This window comes from Rissa tridactyla, chromosome 3 (genome assembly GCF_028500815.1).
Source record: "Rissa tridactyla isolate bRisTri1 chromosome 3, bRisTri1.patW.cur.20221130, whole genome shotgun sequence".
Classification (NCBI taxonomy): Eukaryota; Metazoa; Chordata; class Aves; order Charadriiformes; family Laridae; genus Rissa; species Rissa tridactyla.
In genome coordinates, this window is record NC_071468.1 from 80,616,449 (window position 1) to 80,641,989 (window position 25,541).

Below are 25,541 nucleotides of genomic sequence, written 5' to 3' on the forward strand. Positions count from 1 at the left end.
TTTAGTATATGTTATTACACCTTGTACACTGACCTGAGATTTCCTCAGTGCATTAAGGATGTAACATTAAAGTATTTCCCTGGAATATAATTTATTTAGATTATGTTTTAACTAAAATGTCACAGTTTTCAAAACAAGTTTTTGATAGTCTTACTTCTAAACCTTGAAACCCTTCCTCTGAAGGAGTCCTGAACATTTTCCACCTTCATTTCAAAAATCTAGATGTGAAGTGTTAAGAACTATCATCAGCGGATTACTCTCAGGCAATGGAAAAGTGCTGTGACCCAGGCCTAGATATGAACTCAAGGTTCTCAGAAGAGTAACTGACCAGAATCAGGCAATGGAAAAGTGCCGTGACCCAGGCCTAGATATGAACTCAAGGTTCTCAGAAGAGCAACTGACCAGAATCCAGTATAAAATCAACCCACCTGCACAGGTTTAGAACAATGAAGATTAACACACACCACTAACCACCTGCATGGGACAAGCACACACTTATTACACAAACCATGGTAACTGATTAGCTTACCTCTTAACACAGGTGATTTGGTAAGTCTACACAACTGTATTGTAACATATATAAATCCTGACTTCCTCAATATTGGGGTCCCCAAGCATTAGGCTGGGCACTGCATACGCATTACTTAAGAAAAAATCCTTTGTAATTCTATACTTTGTCTGTGTCTCTCTCCCCACTCAGTGGTGCATTCCCAAGGAGCAAGTGTGGGTTTGAGTCCTACCAGAAACAGAGAAGCACTAGTGGGTTTGAGTCCCACCAGAACTCCTGGTGCGTTAGTTCACCCCACTAGAAGTGAAGTGGGTCTGAGTCCCACCAGAATTGCCTTGACACAAACTTATAAAACTGTTACATTATCTACTACACTCACATGATTACTCACTCCTTCCTATTATTCATTAAAGACCTGTGTAACACTTATCTTTGCCACTTCTAACAGCAGCACTTACATTCTCTCTCCTCTTTCTTACATATTTCCCTTAGCCTGAATAGCCTGAATATTCCTTGTCGTAAGAAATGAAAAATAACTTTTTGCCTGTGAATATAATTTGTGTTGATGAGTAAATGTTATGCATTATGTAAACTTCCCCATCCACAGAAATAATGTATTTTCACCAAAAAAAAATAAATTAGGCCTTATTAAGCCTATTTTTGAATGTGCAACTGAAGTACATGCAAGTTGGATGGTTTTTTTCTTATGATCAATAGATGTGGCAACTCCTCAAGTACAAATGGACAAAACCCATGATCTTTTATCTAAGAAACAAGATGATTAACTTACACCAAGATTTTTAAGATAATCTATCTTATGCTACTACCCTAATAAAAAAAAAATATTTGATCAAACTATACAACCAGATGAAAGACAAGAGATCCAGACGGCTTAGATGATCTATTTAAAGGTACAGAAAAATAAGGAACGCAAAAAAATCCCTTGTTACGAAGGCACTGTTAGCAAAATTACTATTTTCTTTCTTAACAGATAAAGGTTCTCACACAGCTGTTTTTCACATTATAATTTCTCATGCTAATCCTTATTTTTTCCAGCTCCTAATACAAACATGATAGATGACTGGGATAATGTAAACAAATAATTGAAAAACAGCATCATACAGTGAGAAAACAGCTATGTTTACTTGCATAAACAAGGATCAGCCATCAGAAAAGTCTTAGTATACTTTATTTAGAGCGGAATTTATCTACGCATATTTAATGACAGTAATTAAAAAAAAATAAGATAAACACTCAATGAATACTATAGCAATTGTGGCGCAAATATAATTTTGAAAAGACAGATTGTAACCTCACAATTGCTTCGGGCAAGACCTAAGCATGAGCTAACACCAGAAGGCAGATGCCTGAGCTCTTATTTCAGCCCCTTTTCTGAATTGGACTGGAGTTTGTGACATGCTCTAAGGTATCCCCATGCTTCTAGTTCCTGTTCCATCTACGAAAGCGTCTCCCATAGGTCTTAGATCTGAGAACACTATGTGGGTGTACTGGACAGTTTAAGGAAGCTCAAGTGGCACCAGACATTTATGTATGGGCTACTGCCTTAATCCGTAGCAGTTTAAACTCCCATCACAGCCACTGAAGGTCTAATCAATACAGATGATGGAGTCTAAAGAGCAATTCATCTGACCAAATTCTAGAAGAGAGTTTTGTCTTCTCTTACTGTGTAAGAGATGCCTTGGATAGCCAACCTGTCTTCAAATGCGCTGCTCTAGAATAGGACAGATGCCCCCTGTCACATCTACTGCCTTATGTGCTTGAAATCATGGAGCATCTAACCTGAATTACTCCACTGGACACAGCTTTAGAAGATGTCAAATTTATCTCTTGTTTCTGCTATGATTGTTTTCACTAGGTCTCTACTACCAGAAGCTGATGTAGCTAGTGCTACAACAGGCACCTTTTACCAAAACATTCATTCATGCATTTTAATTCTGAACTCAGTGCCTCGCAGCCTGTCTTACCCTCTGAGGTACAACATTCTAATCCATGGAATTGCACTCAAGATTAAATTGATGTTATGAAGCCTAATTGCAAATTTCAATATACAATATATTTATAAAAAAAAAGTAAGATCCCTTTTTAATCTGGTTCACATATTGTCTTGCACCTCAGTTTTCTATAGCTAACATATTTGAAGAAAGAAAAGTCTTTAAAAAATAAGAAGTATAAAACAACTCAACAACTTATACACCTATAATTAAGAAAACTTTACCATCTCAAGAATGCCAAAACACATTTTGTGTAAAGCCAAACTTTTAAGAACTAAACTTTAAAGTGTTTCTAAAGAATGCAAGTAAGTATCTTTCTCAAAAAGAGAGAACAAAGCAAATCAAGCAGTGCTCAGAGTTTCTGTAGGTTTGAGGTTTTTTCTTGTTTTGTTTTGGGTTTTTTTTTCACAAGTAAACATATGTTGTACTTTTACAAACTCTGATGTAGATTCTTTTTCAGACAAGAAAAGTGTTAAAAATAAACTCGACAATTATTTTGCAATGCTTGATATGGTATAATGTATTTTAATATACTGTGAGTAGTATCGGTTCTAAGAAGCTTAAAAATAATACCGCAAGTATGGAGAAATAAGAGCATCAAAGTGAAATTAATATTTCCTTCCTCTAACAAAAATCTTTTGCTTGTTTACTCCAGCAGAGAAAATTTAAAATATGCATATCATTGCCTGGTATCTCACTGTTGACATGATATAGTATCAGGGGAAGAATTATTCCTAAGATAGCTGATAAAATCTTGTGTCCTAGAATTCTTTTATTTTATTGAAGTCATAAAGTTCCATGACAACAATAACAAGTCTTTACCCAAGTCTTCAAAAGCAAAATCACTAAGACTCCAAATTGTCTGGGGGTCAACATGTGATCCTAAACTCAACATCTAATCCAAAAGTTCCAATTCTATCATCACTTCTTTTAATTAAAATGTTGAATAGATTTTGTTTCCCTTCCTCTAGAGAGTACCAAAACCAGAAAAAAAAATCAAAGAGAAATTCAGTTATCATTAATTGATTGAAAGATACCTGCCAAAAGAATTTCTGATGAAAAAATGATTTTGCAGCAGTTACAGTCAGTCAATTCTCTTAACTGGGAAACAAACAACAAAAATATCTATTTTAGGATTCACTTCAGAGTCAAAATCTCTGTTGAAATGTGAACAATTGTTACTAACAGTTTCTGGAGAACACAAAAACAAAATATCAAGGAGTTTTACTGATATTCTCATAATTCAAACAGGAATAGTGATATGGAAATAAAGCACTTAAAACAGCACCAATGCAGTACAGTAAGAGAAAAGCACTCATATAAAATGTTAGGTCAAACCAGTGAGGAACATGGATCAAGAAATGGATTCATGAACTTCTCAGAAGACAGAAACAGGGTTGCTGCTGCAGGCAAATGTACAAAAGAAAGGTCTGGCCTGAGAGCTATTTTACTGTATGGTCAAGGAAAGAAAAAAAAGGTTGATTTTTCAAGATTTATATAAGATATGCAATGATGTGAACCAGTCTCTATAGAAAGGGAAATAAAGAGGAAGACATCTAAAATTACTTGCTTATAGTCTCGAACTTTTATGAGAATGTTGGTGTTAGGAACAGTGAAAGGAATGAAGGAATAAAGAAGACAGGTAAAAAAAAATGAGATAAGTTTTGGCAATGTTCAACTGAATTTGACAGTAAAATAGCCAACATTAAGATAAGTCTGAGATGCAGTTTTAGATACAGAAAGATAGGTCAGGGGAAGAAAGTAGATTTTTGTAGAAATATGAGTTAGAATCTGCATTATGACATGTCCCTGTCTATTTTTATTTTCTGATATATCATTATGTGATCACGTGGTTAATCTATACTACGAATTAATGGAAAAAGAGTTAAAGGAGAAATAACCATTTCTGGATTTAAATGGATAATTTTATAACTGTTATTGTGATTGGAATAAATATTTTAAAAGGCTAATATAGGAGAATATTCTAAACTTAAGGCCTAAATAGTTTGAAACCTTTCTTGCAAATCCTAAGTAAGATCTTACAATATAATTCCTTATTTTTCTATCAGCCCCAGTTTAAATTCTCATCTGCAGCGCACTCAAATGTTGTCATATATAAAAGACATTCTCTGAAGAATCTTCTTTCTTTGAATCTCCACTTGTCTCAAATTTCAGACCTTTTTATATTATTATTTCTAATGCTTACTCAGTTGATATATCTGTTTAAACTATGAAATCTATAGTATTTTTAAAGAAATTTGAAACGAATGACAGTTCACAGTCATAAATATTGGCCACAAAGGAAAAGAGATAAACCACTGTGCCAAAGTCCTGAATTTTCTGAATTCAGATAAATACGGCAAAACACGTTTCTGAAGTCACTACTTGCAGTCTGCCTCTGGTTTACCAATAAAGCCATCCTGTGAAACATTCTTATTATTCAAATGGGATGATGATGACTAGCACAGCAGCCCTTAGCAAAATTCCAGGGAGTCTTGCAAAAAACAAGTCATTCTGAGAAACATAGAAAGGAGGTGATGTAGCATTCTACTTGATAAAAAAAAAATACTGGTAAATGAAGATGTTACAACGCAGTGATCCTCTGTGGAGAAATATTTTGAAAACTGACTAACAATAGTGTTCAATAAGTAGTAGCATATGAGCAAGTGTCAGTACATTAATTTAGAAGCATCGTTTAAAAGAAATAATAAATCAGTAGAGTTCAGTGTTATACGTAGCTTTGAAAATGTCAACATCAGCCCAGTGTTTTCACTAACGCAATGAGGCAGCCATAAAGCAGATATGATGCTCTAAAGAGCACTGACAGATCACAGGTTTTAATATCCAGCGCATATAATGTTGGTGCAAAAAGACAGAATGTTATATCTTTCTTTCTCCCCCTCCCTGCTACTGTCAAATTTTCTGAGATTTTGATTCATGAAAGTGGCATGGCTAAACCGCCTTGCATTTTATTGAAAATGAAAGTTACAAGAATGAAGACTGCATCTATTGAAGAGAAGAAGCAAGAGAAGCTCCTTAGCCCTTCCTTAGGAGGTTATATATGGCAAGACTTGCTGTAAGTATAAACAAAAGAGATAGAGTCCAAACATGATAAAACTGTATTTGAAAAGGGGAGGAAGAGAAAAGAAAAAGATGGAAGAAACTTAAATTCCTTTACTCTTACAGATTTTTCTTTGTCTTCAAAAAGCAAGCAACCAAAAATCTATATAGTTGTTAATTGGAAGCTTTTTTTTCACTTCTACACAGTAATACAAAGAGCTTGTCTCTAGTCCTTCAAGAACATAAGGACCTTAAATTAGGAAAAAGAAAAAAAAAAAAAACAACAAACCAAGTTATTGGAGGAAGATGTCTCCAGAAACATTTTAAACTGATTACATAAACATCTGAAACAATTCTGTTATTGAGAGAATGAAAGGCCACTACTATTTTTATAAATTTAAGCATTTTGTGTGTAAGCATTTATTAGTAAGATATTGATTTTAAAAAATTCAAAAAATACCAAAGTAAAACACAAAGCTATGTCTAAAGACATTTCAAATTAAGCCATGTTTTCCAATTGCCCAACAGCAAGAGTTTTAACTTCCTCCAAGCTGAAAATCCTATTCTTCCCATATAATCCTCACATATAATAAAAGAACAGTCATGATCTAAAAATTGGACCTTTTCTATAATTAATTATGAATCATAAAAGATCTGCAAGCTTTAAAGTCTATTTGTTATGCATAAGCTTTGTGCTGTAGAAGAATCATTCAAACGAAGAGTCAAAAAAAAAGAAAAGGTTATTTTTAATGGTATATAATAATAAAAAATTTCTTCCCGGTGGATTTTTCACTTTAATTTATATCTCTGGGAAAGTATAAAATAGTAATTTTTGCCTGGTTTAGAACTTGATGATAAGAATGTTTTAAAGTAATTTTGGATCTGTGAAATAGAATGTCTAACAGAAAAAAAAAATTATATCTTTTTATTCTATCAGCATCTGCTAGCTATAGGGGAACATAATTTACACATTCACACTATATATCTCATACAATATAATACAGTGCCATAACAACTTTTTGCACCATAGACAAACTGAAATCTGGTGAATTTAAAATCCAGTTCAAAATCAATTCAATAAACTGATCCTTGAATAAAGTTCTTGAATAAAAGGCAGCAAGTCAGTATAAAGAATACTTCTTTATGAAGAATGCACCTAGAAAGCATGGAGACACCTGGATTTTAGCTCCCCCTCCCTCAAACATCTAACACCCTTGTCTTGAAATAAGCAGAGAGGAGGATAAAATATTGAATGAAAAATTATGGCAAAAAATCAGACTGCTTAACTGGAGAAATTAGATTTAAAATGTTTTCATAGGGAAATGTCATCTATATTTGCAGTCTTAGTGAATATTTCTCCATTTGCAGCTATGGAGACCACTGTCTTTTCCAACAAGAATTCACTATCAGTCAGTTGTCAAAGGGAAGGAATCACTGAATTAATTTTTCACTTTCAGTATTTATCATTTACTCAAAAGGAAACTTGTCATTATTTGGAGACCAATATCAGAATGATGGCATATGTGAACACTGAGTAAAACAGTCAAAGAAAGAAGAAATGTGAGCAAACTATGGGAGACTGAAAACACACAAAGCCTAATGTAAAGGCTTCAGTGCCTGTTCACAGTGTAGAATTTGAAGCCTGAGACTGACATGATATGCTGAGCTCAGTTCAGATAGCGTTATTTTCATTTCACTTACACTTTTGAGTCCAAGCAATTACATAAAGTGACTAAGCACGAATTTAAACAGTTTATTTAAAAATTTAGATTCTGGTTGGTACTTCTTATCTTTATATAAATTGTGCGTCTTCTTTTCTTCATCCATAATACACAGAAATTATCCATTTTATTTTTCTTGAATTACAAATGCTACAAACTACCCTTCTAAACATATGTACTATTGTATCCTTTCTTTCTGAACTTAAGTGGCTGAGAGTGAAAATATAACAAGCAGATAAAAATAACACAAATTCTAAAAATATAAATGTAATTACTACGGCAACTTTCAGAACTCTGTCTTTATTCTGTAGTCTATTTATTTTAATTAGAAACTCAGGTTGAAAAATGTAGACAGAATCATTTCACCATTCAATAAAAAATAGTAATTGAGTTTATCACATTACTTTATACTAAACAAAACCTTTTTGACACTTGAAAAATATTCTCTAAGGGAAAAGAAAGACCAAAAAGCTAAGCTAATGGCCCAAGTGAAGTACTAACCATATAGAAACATCAAATGTGGTAACTATCTGGAATTCTTCTTTAAATTCTTACGCATCAGTTCTGAGGTCTGAAGTATTGCTTGCTAATAAAATGTACCAATAACATGCATGCAAAAAAAGGGCACAGATGTGTAAATATATTGCATATATTTAAATAGATTACAAAATAAGAATAGATAAAACCAGATAAAATTTTAAAGGAAAATTTTAACAACTGAGAAATTGAGAGAGACTAGGCAAAGTTATGCTCCAGGTTAAGAAGTTAGACTACATCTTCCATGATGCACTAAGCATAGTATCTAAAATTTTTTGACTCTTAAGTAAACATCATTTCAAAAGCCAAAATAAATTTTAATCTAAGCTTAGTTATATGTTATCTATGGGGAAAAGGAACACGTTCTATTCAGTGTTATCTAGAGGAAATGACTGGAAAAGCTGTGTTACGCATACTTTACTGATGCAACTTCTTCAAATGCATTCTATTTCAAGATTATCATAGTGAAAAGCTTAGGAGGCCACACTAGTTCATACTTGTTCAAGAAAGCTTTAGGGCTGAATAATAAAAGCATACCAAAATGTGATTTTTCTTTGCTTCTGAAAAACTATGTAAGAAATAATTCCACAATCTCCACCCAATCATGGAAAGTTACTTCCAGATGATGACACTACCTAAAAATGATCAAATCTAATAGCTATGCATGCCTGTGCATACATGTGTGAAAATATGCATGTATAGAGACGGACAGAGAGTCTAGCTAAATAGCTGTTCACTTTTTATGTATCTGTACTAGGTGTAATACATACACACATATAAAGATAAGATAAATATAATATTCCCACACAGTCTTCTTAAAAGTGTGAAGCTAGGCGTAATCAACATCTGTTGCAACAGCAATACCAGATTATTATTTACTAGAAAAGCACAAAGATAACAACCTTTCTAGTAAATATGACTATTTTGCTTAGCAAATGTTCTGCCCATCTGCTGAAATCTTACAGCAAATTGAAACAAGATTAGTAAATATTTTTCTTCAAGTTATTCATGCGGTTCCTCCTGGTTAGGAGGTTTCACTCGAATTAGATACAAAACAGTCTCCCCTTCTTCCTATCTTAAATGACAGTGATGTGCAGGATATGTTTTATCTTGTTCTTTGATCAAATGTCTCTATATCAAGCAATTCATCGAAATAAATGCAAAAAGGGACAATGATATAATTTTTAAATTGACTAAAATGTTTCTAAGTGACTGAATTCAATTGGCATGACCAACTGGGAAAGCATGCTTTGAATGACACAAAGTAATGCCTGCCTTACTCGTTTACAAGTAATTGTAATGGTATCTGTTTTGACACACATTGCATTACTTTGCTGCTTCGGTATATGTTGACATTTTTGTCTTACTGCTTGCACCTTATTGTGAATGTTTCAAGAAAGATGTTCCTCTTCTTGGTGTATATCAAATCATTTATACATTTATACTACATACACAGAAATTTCTCTAAGACAAAGTCTAAGATCCACTATCAGAAGAGGAGGCCTGACTTCTATTGATTAATGAAGACATATGTTTTGTCACAAAAAACATATATCTGTTCTCAGAAACAAGTCCTGAATACTATCTATTCCATATTTTGCATATGGGCAAAACAGAGATGCAGAATAGTTTTGGTTTAACAAACAAATCCTACATTATAGAAACCATTGATGCATTACTTGCATTACTTCTTTAAACATCTGCATTTTCCAAAACAGTACCATTCAAATGGCATTATCATAAAAATTTTACAATTTGTATAGATAGAATTGAAATCTAAATGAACAGTAGAAAGCTTCCAAAAGTTAACTTACATGATCAATTAGTTCACGAACCATTCCATTCCACTGTCCACTGGCATCTTCCTGGGCTCCATATTTTCCATCCTCCACCAGTCTAATCTCATAGGAAAATCCAAGGATAGTAGACAGCTCCCTGAGGAGGTCAATGCAATAACCTTCAAATCGATCATTTCCATACAAGGGTTTGTCAGATTTCTTGAACATAACATATGGCTCTTCCTGTAAAAATTAAAAAGACAGAATGGATAATGAAGGCCCCCACACCTTTCTTTTCTTTTTAACCTGAAGTAGCACACTGTCGTGACACCACCCTCTGTACAAAGAACTAAAACAAAAAGCATAATCCTTTTAGCTTTTGGTTATGTCTGTCTAAAGTCTTTACTTATCTTCAAACTGAAGTTAGTCAGAAGACCTCTTTTCTCATTTTTATTTGAAAAAATGACCCTGGAGAGACCGTAGACGTATCTTCAAGGAATTCATATAAACATTATATGAATTCATTCATTAAATGAATATAAACATTCATTATACATTAACATCAAATGCATTGTTTGGATGGACATTGTAAGCCCCTTAGAATGCAGAAACAATGTGCAACTGAAAAAAAAAAAAAATAATTCAAACCTTGAACATCAAACAAATGCTTCAAGTATTAGGTTTTACACTTTTCTTTACACAAGTATTTTAACTGTTTTCTCAATGCTTTGTTAAATAAAGCGTAGAAAACCCACAGGGGAAGGAAAAAATCAGTGAAATCACCTATTGCTCTGTTGCCTCAAGTTATAGGCTGCCATTTACAAAACCGCAGCAAAATCAGAAAAAAGTTAACTCAAAAAGTAAATTCTATGATATACATTCCATGAAAAGAGTTTATTTTCCTTAAACATTTACCTTATTACATTTTATTTAAACTACAATGTGACCTTTTTGCATAAAGTGATGTGCAAACAGAACATCAAAAAAATTAAAATTATTTCCAGAATATTCATAATTATGAGAAGAAACAACATTTAGAAAAATACAGAATTTTTACATCTGTTTCTCAAAATAGGATGAGATTCCTCAAATACAAAGCAGAATGGAATAAGACAAAAAAGAAATGGTAGAGTTTTCCATTACAATACAACGCCAACATTGAAGCTGTATTTTATAGGTTAAATACACAACTCAGTCTTTGCTCATGTTTTAGACAGGCTTTTTCATTTTTTACAATAATAAAAAAATAAGCATCAAGTAAGGTAAGAAAAATGGTAGTAGATGCAATTACTGCACCAAACACAAGTCTCAAAGAGTAATCAGATAAACTCTCCAGGGTATCTTAACAAAATTCATACAGCCCTAAATCTCCACATCAGCACTCAGCGGGGTTAAAGGCACTTCATTCCACAGGCACCTGACAGTTTTAATAAGGATTTGTCAGCATTCCCGATGTAAACATCTATCTTGAGGTGTACCATGATTCAAGCATAAAACTGGAACTGTAGCACATAAGATTTTACCCAATATGCGAAGGAGAAAGCAAGGAGATCTCTTGCTCTTAAAAGAATTGTGTTCAGAATATATCTATTCCCCTGTTGCCTCTTACACTTATTTTTTCCCCTAAGTAAAACAAACTACTGAATCAAGACTCTTCTGAGATTCAATTTTTATATACTTCCATTTAAATTAATAAAGTTACAGTCATATTTTAAAAAAGTACACCACTTATCTTCATACAATTAACAAGGAATGTAACATGAAATAAATTGTCCAGAGAAACTACTAGGGTTTCTTGACATAAACTTTTCAAACAATAGACAGAAAAATGACTCCAGGAGAGCTCTTCTAGATGTAGTATTGACAAGAACAAAGACCTGACTGAAAACATGAAAGTTGAAAGCAATTTAAATGACAAGGACTACTAAATTCTTGAGAAGCAGAAACAGTGACAGAACAAAAACTATTTTTGAAAACAGTTGTTAATAAACTCAGACAACTGTGCGGAAAACAGTTTTTCAGGTGAAATGAGAATTCCTTAAAGAAAGCACACTACTGGTGAAGCAGAAGCTATGCTAAGACAAAACACCAAAATTGTGGAAAAAGAATCAGCAAGACTCAAACATGAATTCTTCAATGAACTGAAACTCAGAAAAGGAAATATGGAGGAAGTGAAATGTAACTCAGAATGTGAAAGACAAACAGAAAAGCAAACAAACATAATATTTATGCAGGGACAAATGCATAAATGCCAAAGCAAAAAATACAGTACAATTAGCAATCGATACTAAGCATAAAAAGCGACCTTCTAGAAGCAAGGATAAAAGGAAATTCTAGGAACTAGTTCATCTGTCGCCCAGCAGGAACAGAAAGCCATGAAATGACATTACAAAGGCAATCAAACAGTTTGATGCTTTTCCTGTGCCTGTATTCTCTGAAAAAGCTAATGCTGATCAGGTAACATACAACATTAACACAAGAAACACATGTAAAACTGCTTAGACTAAAGTAGGAAAAGATAACCTCAGTGAGTCCTTGAACTTTAATTATTTCAGGGAGTTCGGACCTGATGAATTCACAGAACTGGTTTTAGCAATTTCAGATCCATTAGGAATTTCCTTTAAGAATTCACGGAGGCTTCAAGGAGACTGTAAGAGGCTTATCTTTAAACTCTTCCCAATCCAAAAAAAATCACAAACTGGAGAAAGGAGGGCTACAGAACTGTAGACTGATTAATAAATTTTTTAGAAAAACAGTACTTTTATCCTAAGCAAATTATAAAACTGTTTCATTTGTGGGAACCGATCGCTAAGAGAATATGGAGAAGGGAAGAAACTGAGGAAATTCATCACGTCATGTTACACACAAATTCACCCTGTTCTTCCCAAAATTATGAAGAAAATGCGACTGTCCAGAAATGTGCACTTAATTGAAAGAGATTTATTACCAATCTGAAAAGATTTAATAGGATTTAATAATTCTTTTAGAGGGTACAGTTAAGTATTTCCTCTTATTCTTGAACAGAAAAGATGCTAATGGGATGTGTTTTCACCTTACAGTGGGGCAGGATCAGAATTCAAAATGGTAAATTTCAGAAAACAGAATGGCAATTAAAAAAGAAAAGGCATTCAAAAGGAACTAATGAATATTTTCACACTTCTGATGAACAATAAATTGCAGAAATTCAGGAGGAAAAGAGCTGATTAGGTAGCAACTCTATTAAATTAAGTTATAGATATTATAGGAAATCATGTACTAGACTCAATAATATCACACATTGGAAAAAAAAAACAAACTGACCTACTTGGATTTGCTTTGAGGAGGAGTTGGGACTGGAGGACCTACAGTGGTCCCTTCCCATTAAAATTACTCCATCATTTTATAATTTTGACACTATTAATCGTTCAGTGCTGTATTCTATTCAGTTTTGAATACTGTAGTTCTGGAGACACCTGAACCAAGGTCTAGAAAATAGGATTAGGAAAGACTGAAAGAATATACATTGTTTTACTTAAGCAAGAACAGACTGGGAGGGAACTGTCTCCAACACATACAAAGTTGTTGCAAAAAGGAACCAGAAAAATTATTTTCTGCAAAGGGGACAGGAATTAATGACCTCAAACTTTGGCAAAAAGAAATAAAGGTTAGAAATTAGAAGACACTTTATTATGGTAGCTACACTTAAGTGCTTTTATCTAAGAATTTGGACTGTTTTGCTAGAAGAAAAAGCCAAGCTAAATCACATCTTGTTAAAAAAAAAACCAAATCTCTCTGGAATCTTGTCAGGATTCTTGACAACAGTTTTATTTCTGTCTTACATTCCATGCAATCCTGAATTATATCCCAAATTTAAATATGTGTGATGTCAGGGAGGCAGTAAAATTGCCAATTCATGGTTTTATGTCTCCTTTACTTAGTAAGGACAGCAGGATTCACTGAGCCATCCAGCTCATCCATACATTCTTGCATACTTTCTTCTAAGATCATTACAGTAATCCTCAATCCCTTTATCTGTTCTGTTAATGCTTTTTGACACTGTGTTAAAAAAAAATAATAGTTTTGCAACACTTCCTGGAATTCTTAGCTCCAACTGCTTACTCTTTTATTATTCTTTATTCCGACCAGCCTGGATATGGGATACAATAGTCTCTAAGCTACCGTTTAATAACTATAATATTTTGTTCTGGGAAAAAAAAAAGCTTTTGCCGAGAAGAGTGATCAATGGGTTATTAATACTCTCCTAATACTTTCACAATCCTTACATTAAGCCATTACTTAATGGCTCTTGCTGCTTTTCCTTATGGTCTTCCACTGTCCAAAACATTTGCTTTTTCTCTACAGACCCTTTATTTGCCATGTAAAGCATTTTCTAACTTAGCTTTGACAGCATTCATCTTCAATTTATCAGGAAGTGCATTTTGGCAGCTTTATCTGTGATAGCTCTTATTAATTCCAAAGTTTTATCTAGTTCTCTTTTTCCTCTGGCAATATGCAATACACATTCTAAATATTGAACATGTTATTTATCTATTCTGAACAAGTCCATGCAAAGGATCTACTACAAGCTGTATTTGTTCAAGTTTTCAATTTATAGTATGGACTAATGTAAAACTGGTTGCCAAGTACACTCTCAGGAAAGCATCTATGCATTAAATATATGATCACCATTGCTTCTTGGTGGATTACACTTTCACCAAAATGTTTCACTAGGACGATTATCACTGATTAGGCAGACAGAGTATGTAAACTGAGTGATTTTTACAGATCAGTGACTGGTTTATATTTACATTAATATTGTTCACAATTTAATTTTGTCCATTAGCTCCTGAAAACATGACGCTTAAAAATTACCAGAACACATCAAAAAACAAGTTGGTCAGAACATGTTTTTTCAGAACATTTACAAAATACTGTTTAAAATCTTCTAAACAGCTTCAGTTGAAATTAATGGTCTTTCAACTCGACACATCTCCCTGGGGGAAAAAAAAAAAAAAAAACAAAAACAAAAAACAAAAAAACCAAAACCAAAACCAAAAACAACGAACCAACTAAGCAAGCAGAAATCAACCAACCAACACCTTCCCACTAGCATCTTTGTTATTGCTTGGAACAACATAAACAGCTTGAAGCAAAAGCCATTGAATAAGCATTGTCTATACACAGGTGCTCTAAGAAAAAAATTCCTGAATAAATCCTCATGCAGAGACAATGTTTCCAGAAAACATGTCTACTCTGAATTAACTTACGCTATAGGAAAGTCATTCTACCATGGATTTTTATCAAGCATGCTTGTCCTGAAATAAGAGCAACTGAAGGGAGAGTTATTGCAGTTTAAAATCAACTCTTTTCTTCATCCAAACTAATCTTTCTTCTAGTTTAGCTTATTCTTGATGTATGAAATTTGCCAACTTTGTAGTGAACCTCTGACCAGCTCAGCGGTAAGGAATTACCTGAAATAAGTTTATAGATATAGAAATGCATAGAATATGGAAACAAATAAAAAGATAAATGTCATTGGGAATAATGAGAGAGATGAAAAGTATGTGGGTAAATAAAGTTTTTATATCATTAGCTTACATTTGAAACTGGGAGGTTAGATAAATTGATGTTTTCTCACATGATTTAAATCTTAGAAGCTTATAAACCTTGTGCAAGAACAGAGTCTACATTACATATGCTCAAAAGGTTCACATATATAATCATACATCTAATTCTACAGTTAGACTATTCACAGTATTTAATGTAAATATTTTTTAGAAAAGGCAAGAAATGGAGACAGTGTCCTTTCAATGCCAATAGAGGCATATACTGAGCAACAGTATCTTTAAGTATCTGTGCTCAGAAACATGCAGCACACTCCTCCAACTTTCAGTGTATATCTCCATCAGCAAACTATTAAATTTAATCTGAAATCAAACACTGGTTTTGTTTCAACTGGTTATATTTCGTATTGATAGCTTTTTCTTTGAAGCGAAATTCTTCACACCACTAATTGCTTTTAAAATAGGTCCATTTAGAAAACAAAAACAAAAACAAAAACCTAGAAACTTCAGTTTTTCATTGGAGACAAACTGTCAATATCTCTAGCACTCAGGACAACAGTATAACAAGGTAACTCTCTCTGTTTTTTTTTAGAAATTTGAGATATACTGCAAATAAATTCTCTTCAGTGCTAAGCACCCACATCGCACCTGAAGGAGATAGACACATGAACAGTTAGCAGTCTGAAATGCTCAGTTGGCTAATTAACTCTATGAACATGAGCTTGAGTTATCTGGAGAATGCAATCACCCTTTTGTACCTGGGTGGCTGTAAATATTCTGTCAATGTAATATAGGTGAGCAATGTCTCATAAGAGCTGTATTATATTTCAACTACAAAGACGTTACTAGAAATGACAATAAATTCTACTTTTCAAATTATTCTAATTTTAATTTTTATGGATAATTATCAAACATATGGATTAATACTTTCAACATGGACATATGTATTGCTTAAAGAATCTAGAACTTTTGTGTTACTATCAGAGTTGAAAAAAGCAAAACAAAACAACAACAACAAAAAGGAATCCCTCATGATGAAAAGAGGAAAACCATCTTCAAAATTTGCCACTGTTAGAACAGACAATCATTAGATTCTGTTCACCAGGGACACTGGAGTTAAAAGGCTGCCAGATCTAATTAACATTTATGTCAGATGTAACAAATACACAATAGGCTTTCACTGTTGGCAGTCAAAATTCAAGTGGGAAAGGTGAAACAATCCACTAGTTACAATCAATCAAAAAAATGTAATACATTAGACATCTCACCAGTCATTTGAGCCAGGATATTCCAATAGAAGAAACTAAGGCTAGACACAAGAAAACACCAAAGTCACATTCCTTCACTATACTATGTATAATAGAAATTAATTATGAATATCCTTATTTGACAGCTTTTAAGATATATCCTGAAAGATTCCCTAGTACGACCTTTTGGGTCATGAAACATATAGTTATAACTATGGTTTGATAAATCACGACCTACGGAACAGAAGCCATAGTTGTTCTTTTCTGCAGTTTCACTCCTCATTTTGCCAGGCTCCTAAAAAAAAAGTTTTCTTTATTCCCTCACAGTTTACTCTTAACTTTGGCCAGACTTTAAATTAATTCAGCTGCATCGCAAGAATGTTTCCATTCCAGTAAAGCAAAATGGATACGAGCGGATGCCTATTTGAAGCAAAACCCCTTGACTCAATAAACCACAGAATGTGAAATCATTATACTGTTGCAACACTGCAGACTGTACTAACCTATTTTTCAACTGAATTGGATCATACTATCTTCATGATACATGAATAATATCAAAGACTTTATTATGTCTTAATATAATGGAAAGCAAAACATTATTTTCTTATGATGTATCTTAAATTTTCCAAAGACCCGGGGGGGGGGGGGGGGGGGGGGAACCAACAAAAAAAGATGCAAACCCAAGTTATTCAGCAAATACAAGCATTTTCCTAGACTGATGGCCCTTGGTGTTCTGATCCTTGCCGCTATGTAAAAGTATATTTTTATTACTAACATTTTAGTAGAAGGGAATTGAAGCGCTAGAGAAATATTTGAGAGAAGTTGTTTGGGATGATGCTGTAAACTTGGAACCCAAAGAAAGTACTTCTCAGCCATTATCCAGAGATATAAATATACGGCCATCCTACCTTCTGCTTGCACCCAGACAGGAGAAAAATAACTTTATTGACCTTTATTGACTAAGTCAAATTTTAGCTTGTGCTGATCCCACTGCACTCATTCATATGCTATGACTCCCTTCAAATTTCATTATTTTTTTTTCTGATAAGCATCACTTACTTTAATGTTTGAAAGACAAACAAGCACTGTGGCCAAGCATATCTCTGGATACCTTGCAAGTCTGAAGGCCCCAAAGGTTATTAGAAGTACACAGACATTATGCTGGATCTCAGGACAAGGGTGACTTTCAACTTAAATTCTTTTGCATTTTGAGCATCATAAAGTAGGCTAATTTACCTTTCTCAGTGGAAAAAATCCTGAAACACATTAGTTTGCTTTACATTTCTGCTACATCTGCAAGAAATCTGTCGGTTTACAGTCTGCACCGGTGGCTGAAGACAGACAAGTGGAATTGAGACAGGAGTGGAATGAAATTCAGGAAAGAGAGGGTGCAGACTCTGGACGTTTAAGCGGGCATGAGAAGTCTGGGAGAGGCATTTAGGCACACACACTGATCATGACAGGAAAGTATTTTAAAAGGGGATAAGAAAAGTACTAAAATAGGAAAGTAAGGAATTGTATATTCTTAAGCTTCAACGAAAAAAATTAACACGTCTGAGTAAACTAAAAACAGTTTATAGTTTTTCTGCTAGACAAAACCAGATTCAACTATTTCATGGCAGTACACTTAATTCAAATAGAAATAATTATTTTGGGCCATAACATCAGTGGGAACAAAATGTTATGGAATTATTAATATCTCAAAATTCAGTTATTGCTTGAATCATTCCAGAATGATACAAAAGTTATTGTAAGAAAGTGCCTGCATCAGTTATACACCATATAAATGAAAATGAAAAAGATTACAAATCTTCAATTCTATTTACAAGAGATGAGTGGCCCATCTTTATAAAGATAAAAGGTAAAGTCATTCTTACTTAATATATAAATGTAAAATTTGGCCATTAAAAACTCATGCTTTAAATGTCCCTTGGGTCCAAAAGAAAGGGAGAAAAAGAGTGCAAAATAAAAAAATAAAATAAAAAAAAAATCAAAGATTAAATTCTTGGGCTTTGCATGATTTTATATCTTTATTTTGAAAACAAGATGGCATTTATATGACATCAGATTGCTATCCATTTGAAAAAGCAACACTTATAAATAAAATAGATTGTGGTGATATTACATTTTGAACTGAATAAAATTGTTTTGAAAATCCATTATAATTATTCCTTCTTACAAAATATTCAGAGAGATTATTTTCAGGGAAATACACTAAAAAAAAAAATAGTTTTGTGTTTCAAAAGTGAAGTAAGAAAAAACTGCTAAATTTGAGGTTATCACACACATTTCATAACTTTTACAGGTTCCTTGAAAAAATTAAACTCGACAACTGTGAGCTTTTCAGAGGTTTGATGTAAGCAGATACAGAAGAGCATATAAAAGCTATAAGAGAAAGGAAAGGAGCATCCGTTTCAGCAGAACAGGACAAATGAACCTGTATGATAAGAAGTACCAGCTGGTATGCAATTTAGCATAAAAAAATAAACACCATGCACATACATTTAGAAATATGAAAATTGAATTCCAAAGTTAAAAAGTTTCCAAAGTAAAGATAGTATATGTACAAGAACAAAAATATTTAGACACTTATATTTAAAATCTAAAAGGAAAAAAAAAAATCAGAGTTCTGATTGCTGGCATACCAAAGTCAATTTAGGAGAATCAAATTATAAGAAAAACTTATTATTGAACTTGAAAGGGTTTTGGGGTTTTATTTTTAAATATAGAATATTCAGAATGTAGAATTTAAATTGCAGAAGAAATCCTGAAGTTCCAATTCAGATGGCATTAAAACAAAATACAGCAATAGTGTCAAAAAGATAGAGATATCCAAAGCTATGCTTATAAAAGATACAAATAGCACTTTTTTTTAATTATTATTATTTTTCAAATGTTTCCCCACCTAAAAAGCCAACCATCACTCCATCAGACATGTTCAGCTGGTACTTTGGGCTGCCATGGAACCAGAACTTGGAAACCAGACGTGCTTCTGCACCAAAACTACATGCCAGTGTACTTCTCAGAAGTGATGAAGTCCTGGGAACCCTGAACCCGTTTCATAAGAGAGCTACTGAATTGCTCATAAACCAAGGAATAATCTTTCAGATGGTTACCTATAGCATGTATTATGTAGAATTTGAGACAGAAAAGATCACATAGTTCCGTCCTTCCTAGCAGTAGATGAATTTATGAATTGTAGTTTATTTATTATTAATTTTGCCTATCAATATATTTTCATCTTCAGTAGACTCAGCCACCACTGAAAAAGCAGGGTATACTCACAGTTGTAAAGATCTTAATGATTACAATATAAAGGAGGAAAAACATATCATTCAGAATTTCAGAAGACAGAATTAAAAATAAAAGACAGACTGGTATCTTTAAAAGAAAAATGAGAGTTAAAGCAAACTACAGGAAAAACTCATACAGACTCCACAGCTAGTAACTGAAAAAACAGCATTTGCCTTTTTTTAAAGCAATATTTTTCAGAAGGAAAAAAGGAGACAAAAGGAAGGTGTTGAAGAAGGAAATATGTTTCTAGGAGCCGTAGTATTTTATATTGCTCCCTTGCATTGCTACAAAATGAACATTCACTAATATGCTTTCTGTCCAACAGAAAGCTATTTATTACGCACAAAATGATAGATCTAAAAAAGTAAGCTAGTACATGTGCTTTCTGCACCAGAACAATATTTTGTTCATTATTCTGAGTACCACTCTTGTAATGTCTTGATAGCTGAAAAGAGTTATTGCAATTACCATAACTTTCACTGAACAATAACTTTATAAAAGTATAAAAGGCCATTACAAGTGAGCAACACGTAACACCAATTTAAAGTCCTCATATTTCTTTTATTTATTATTTTATTTAGATATGTGCAGAGGACAGATTCTTATAAAACACCACTAGTCAAAAGTTATCCCTTAAGAGAAAGAGTATCCTTGATTACAGAAACAGCTGCTGTCATATATCTCAGTAATCTACTTTTGTGCGCTTTACCAGTTCAAAATCGGTGCTTATTGATAGCACCACTATTTACATTCATGCAGCTTACCTCTTCTTGAGATCATTATTTCAAACGAAATCATGCAAGTGTAAGTATCACTATACAAAATCAATACAACACATAGAGCATATGAACTCAAACCTCATAAATAGATAGAAGTTAAAACATAAATAAACTTGAAACACCCTAAGTTATTGAGTGTTTCTTATGCAACCTTGCAGGGATTGATTCTTGTCCCAGTATTGTTAGCACTGATCTGTAATCAAGTATACAGTAATTGCTAATGATGTGTGCAGATGATACAAAGGCTGGTTGAGACTGTGTAATGAAGGGAACAGGTCACTGATAGAGACAGGACTATATTCTGGAAGGCACTAACTCTAGAAAGCAATTAGCAAAAATGTGAAACATCACTATGTATCAGTGGAATGCTTAAAGAAAAATCCTAGGCAGGATATCTGGATACAACATAAGAGGAGTACAAAGGGGTCAAATGAAATTACTGAGAAACATTACTTGATAATGCAATAGGTCTTATATACAAAAAAATGTGAAAAATTGTGAAGGGCAGTGGGAAGAAAAAAGACAGACTAATACTCTAGAAAGCATGCTTTTAAGAGACTAGAACAAGTTCATTTACGTTTTATAAAAAAGAAACCCAAGAGATTATATGTTTATGAACTGTAATTAATGGTACAAGAGAAAGTTGTGATAAAACTGTGTTGGTCTTAGCATAACAAGAACTTACATCTGAAAGCGAGTCAGCCATGTTCCAATTATGTATCAAGTGTGTATTTTTCAATTAGTGAAATAAACGAAACAAGGATTTCAGAAGATTTTCTATAATTTGTAAATCTTCAAATAAAAACAGACCTTATAAATAACCTTTCAACCTGCTGGATGAAATTATATGGCTTATGTTACATAAATAAAAGGTTAGAAAGCACACTGGTATTTGTATCGATGTACCTATGAAAATTCATTCTAGCTTGAAATGTCAAAATATATGTTGGTAGGTAAAAGCTTCTTATTAAAGAAAAAAACCTGGGAAGTGAATTATTTTTTTGATATCTGCAAATTCATGGTAGTGGTGGCAGCAGACAAACGCAGCAGATTTTCATTTGTGTTGAAATTAAAATTACTATTTCAAGACTGTGGTGTGGAAATTAGTGAATTTTTATTTTTACATACCTAAATATATGTCATTATAAGTAAAAAATACCCCATTCACCACTGTAAATCTGTCAACAATGGCAATGAAAAACAAGTTACTTCTGATCTAGCACAAGTGATATCTCAATTAAATTTCTGTATGATTAAAAATTTCAACTTAATAATCAAGTAATAGCAATGATGAAAAAAAAGTTAAATACTTTGTACTTTCTTTAGAGGTAGTATCATGGTGTTAGATTAGCAAATGAAAGCAATAAATTTTGCTGGTTAAAATGATCAAGCCACTTTTTTAAACACTTTTTGTCCTCTCATATGGTGCTGAACTAAACAGCTTTGTGAAGGAACCAAACATTTTAGTCAATAATGAGAAAGTGAAATTACTAATCAACTGACATAACACTAAAATTGGGATAATTTACTTACAATTTAGACGAGAGTAAATATCCATGACTAGCTTAACAACTGGAATTCTTTCATGACACAGTAATTTCTAAGTAACTGTAACGTATACTACGGACTGTTCATTACTGTTGTAATTAGTATAGCATATTCTATTAGCTTTCCTGTACAACTGTATTTCTGGAAATGCAAATATAATTGCTTACCAAGATGGTGGTAACAATTAAAGAGCGATTGGACAGGGAATCTGTGATGTTTGCTGGTTTTCCTTTCTGATTCTCTGTCATGTTAAGGCCACTCAATGGATCCCAAGTTCCAACCTATAAAACAGCAAATTACTGTGTAAATTGTCCAATTGTTACATTTCAGCATCTACAGCAGAACACTATAAGGAAAAATAGATTGCTACAGAAAAAAAAAATTGTTAATATTTATTATTAAACTCTGTTCCATTATTCTCTGTCTTTGCATTCAAAGTCTGCTTGTTTAAAATATGGTTCACAATACCTCAAAGTGTGTTTCATGAAGTGTGACATTAAGTGGAAAAATGATGCACAGAATGTCTGAAGCTACTCTGAATGCCTAATTTCCCATTTAACTTTCATTCTTCAAGATAAACCACGTCTGAAGAAAACTTAAGGGTTAGGTGGCAGTTCATTTACAGAGCAGAGAGCATTGTATCTACAGAAGGATGAACCATTTTCTCTCATCAGAGAGAAGAGCAGAGCAAAAAGATGTTTTGGGGAAAATGTAACAGAGAAGACTGAAAGTAGTCTAAGTGTAATAATTTAACTGATTTACAGATAAAAGTTTAGTAAGTAGCTCTTTTGACATTTTATACCTTGAAATTCTTATTCCAGTAGAGTCAATAGGAGTTTTATCTAAGTAAAGAGGTCTAGGGTTATGCTTTAAGGTTCAAGAACAGTCTCACATACTAAGTAAAAAGTAATGGGACTTATGATTACATCATTTATCTGCAATTTCATCAGAATACAACTAAAAGGTGTGAGCAGTAAATATAACTATCTACTTTTAGACATCAGAATGTTTGTATTACTCCATTGCCTAAAAAAAAAAAAAAAAACCGCAACCCACAAATGTATCTTGTTTGTTTTTAAAAAGCATTTTAAATGTAATTTGAAATACCAAGCAATATCTATAATATAAGGTAAATATATTTTAAAACTAAATCTAGACGGCAATTAAAAAATTCTGTGAGGTTTGATGACAAATATATGTGTGTACGTGTAGATGTATACATAAACACAGACAATTTATTTTTTTTTTAATCTTGCAAACTGATTCCTGAGAAACTGTTCATAGACTTTAAAGTGATTTGTTGCCGTACAGCTGCCAAGTAAGTTCAAAATGCAGTTCAGTGAGGGTTAAATAAAGAGAATTTCATTTCTAAAATGGAGTATAGAGCAGAGTATGAATCAGTGGAAGCTGTAACAGAGAAGATAAATTTGTTCTCTTTTTCTACGATTTTCTGTTCCACAGAAATCAGTATTTTATCTTTCTTCTTTGCATAACACTCAGTTCCAAGAAGTCACTCCTTTAAATGGTTGTGATTCTTGAATTTTGTCCATTCAGTGCCTTGTAAACTGACAAAAGAATCATGAAGGGAGGAAAGGGGAATCTGTGTGTCTCAGAAACACAATTGGAAAAATAATATCTAACACATCATTTTGAAGTCTTGAAACCAAAGCTTACTACCGAAAAACTTTTCATTTACTCTTTGAATGCTATTTCAATACTCAACTTGAGCCAGTCCTTGTTGTCTCTTCCCATAATTGAATCTCCTCTATGAGATTCAGCTTCAAGTACAAAAGTAGCACAAAAATTTCTAAGGGAGCGCCATCACCTTATTCAATGAAATTCAAATACTAAATTCATTAAATCTTATACTTTATTCAAGTTCAAGTTCATAATTCAAATTTATCTTGGCAAAAGCTAACACATTGCTAATTAAAATACTTATTCCCCTACTTTTTGACATGACCACAGCCACAAGCAAATGAATAATTATCAGCTATTAGAATTTGGGGTTTATCTACCTACATCCATCTAAACTTATAAGAACTATCAAAGCATTGCTTTAAAAAGAAACTTATGTCTTGATAAATTATCACCTTATTTGTCTAATTCAAGTTAATTGTACTTGTATTGGTACTTTTGTGAATCAAAAATCTAGGAAATGTAACAAAAGTCAGATATTCCAAATTAGACATTCTTTGCATTATCTTTATTAATGAGATTCTGATATACCACTGATACGTATATCTCCCAAATCACACAAATATCTTCTCAAAGCTGCTTCTTCTAGAGAAAACTGTGCGTAAACAGTGCAGCAAATTCGTTCTTTTCTATTTGCTTAAGCACAGTGTTTGAATTTTAAAGTAGCCTTTTGAACATAGTAGAATTGCTAATGTGTTTTCACTAGAAAAGTTTAAAAGCCAAAAATGTAGAAAAGGCAGATCAAGGAACTCTACTACGTAAAACTGAAATTTGAACAACTTACAATTTACTTCTACTGCATTACATTATTTCCCATAAACTTTCAAGTTTTCCTAAAAGGTGAAACAAACTGATATTCTAATATACACTTTAGAGAGAATGTTCACACAATAAATATAGTCACAGGGAGACTGTCAAGCCCTTGATCCCCTGTTCTTCGAGTCCCCTAAATGAACGGCCAGACTATTCTGGAGTGATCATGCCAATTTGAACTTAACACTTATTTTCCATAGCACAGGACCCAAACCAGGAGTTCCCATGAAGCTGACATTGTGCTCCACAGTGAGAAAAAGAATCTCTGTGATACAAAGAATTAGCGTAGTCAAGTTGAAACAATTCCAAGAGCTGCTAAAAGACTCATCATCGAATATCATAGCATATTCTGTAACATAGCAATTGGGGTGCTCCTCAAGGACGTGGAATACAGTTTCCTAACTACACTTGAGCAATAACTAAAAAGTTGCATCCAAGCTTCCATGTATTTAGCTATTATCTATCAGGTTACTGCTGTCCCGCAGAAAGTTTGGACAGATGTTTCCGTTCTTTTATTCTTGCTTTGATAAATCACAGTACTCTATTTTCTAGTTGGGTGGGTTTTGTTAATTTTTTTAATAGAAGTTTCCAGGAAAAAAAAAAACTCAAGTAATTTGCAGTCTCTTAATTAAGTTGCATCATCTGGTCTAAGACAATGGTGGCAATGCAATGTAACTTCATTCTATAACTGTATGGAACAAATGTTAAACCTGTAATCCAAATGAAAAATATGTTTGTGATACTGTCAGACATCTTACTCATAGGAAATTAACAGCAAATTCATCAGTTTGGTTTCATTGGAGATTATGACCACTGAGACAATCATTACTGAAAGGTAAATAAAAAGAAAAAACTAGGAAATATGTACTTAAACTCTGATTGTAGAGTCATTTTCTCTGAATTCTGTATTTATTAGAAAATTACCTGTGTCTATGAGGACACTATCCCTTTAGACTTCAGTAAGTGGAGTTTCTGTGAGTGTTCTGGTGGAGTACTGCAATAT

General features: G+C 33.0%; 1 protein-coding gene across 1 annotated transcript in view; it reads right to left on the bottom strand.

The window, feature by feature from the left end:
• GRIK2 (glutamate ionotropic receptor kainate type subunit 2) overlaps nucleotides 1–25,541 on the bottom strand; it is a 410,119-nt gene that overhangs the window by 156,971 nt on the left and 227,607 nt on the right. Inside the window, exons 9-10 of the mRNA XM_054195142.1 lie at nucleotides 22,195–22,308; nucleotides 9,653–9,859 (exon numbers count right to left, since the gene is read on the bottom strand). Of these exons, the coding sequence (XP_054051117.1) occupies nucleotides 9,653–9,859; nucleotides 22,195–22,308 (321 nt within the window). The remainder of the gene's footprint in view (nucleotides 1–9,652; nucleotides 9,860–22,194; nucleotides 22,309–25,541) is intronic.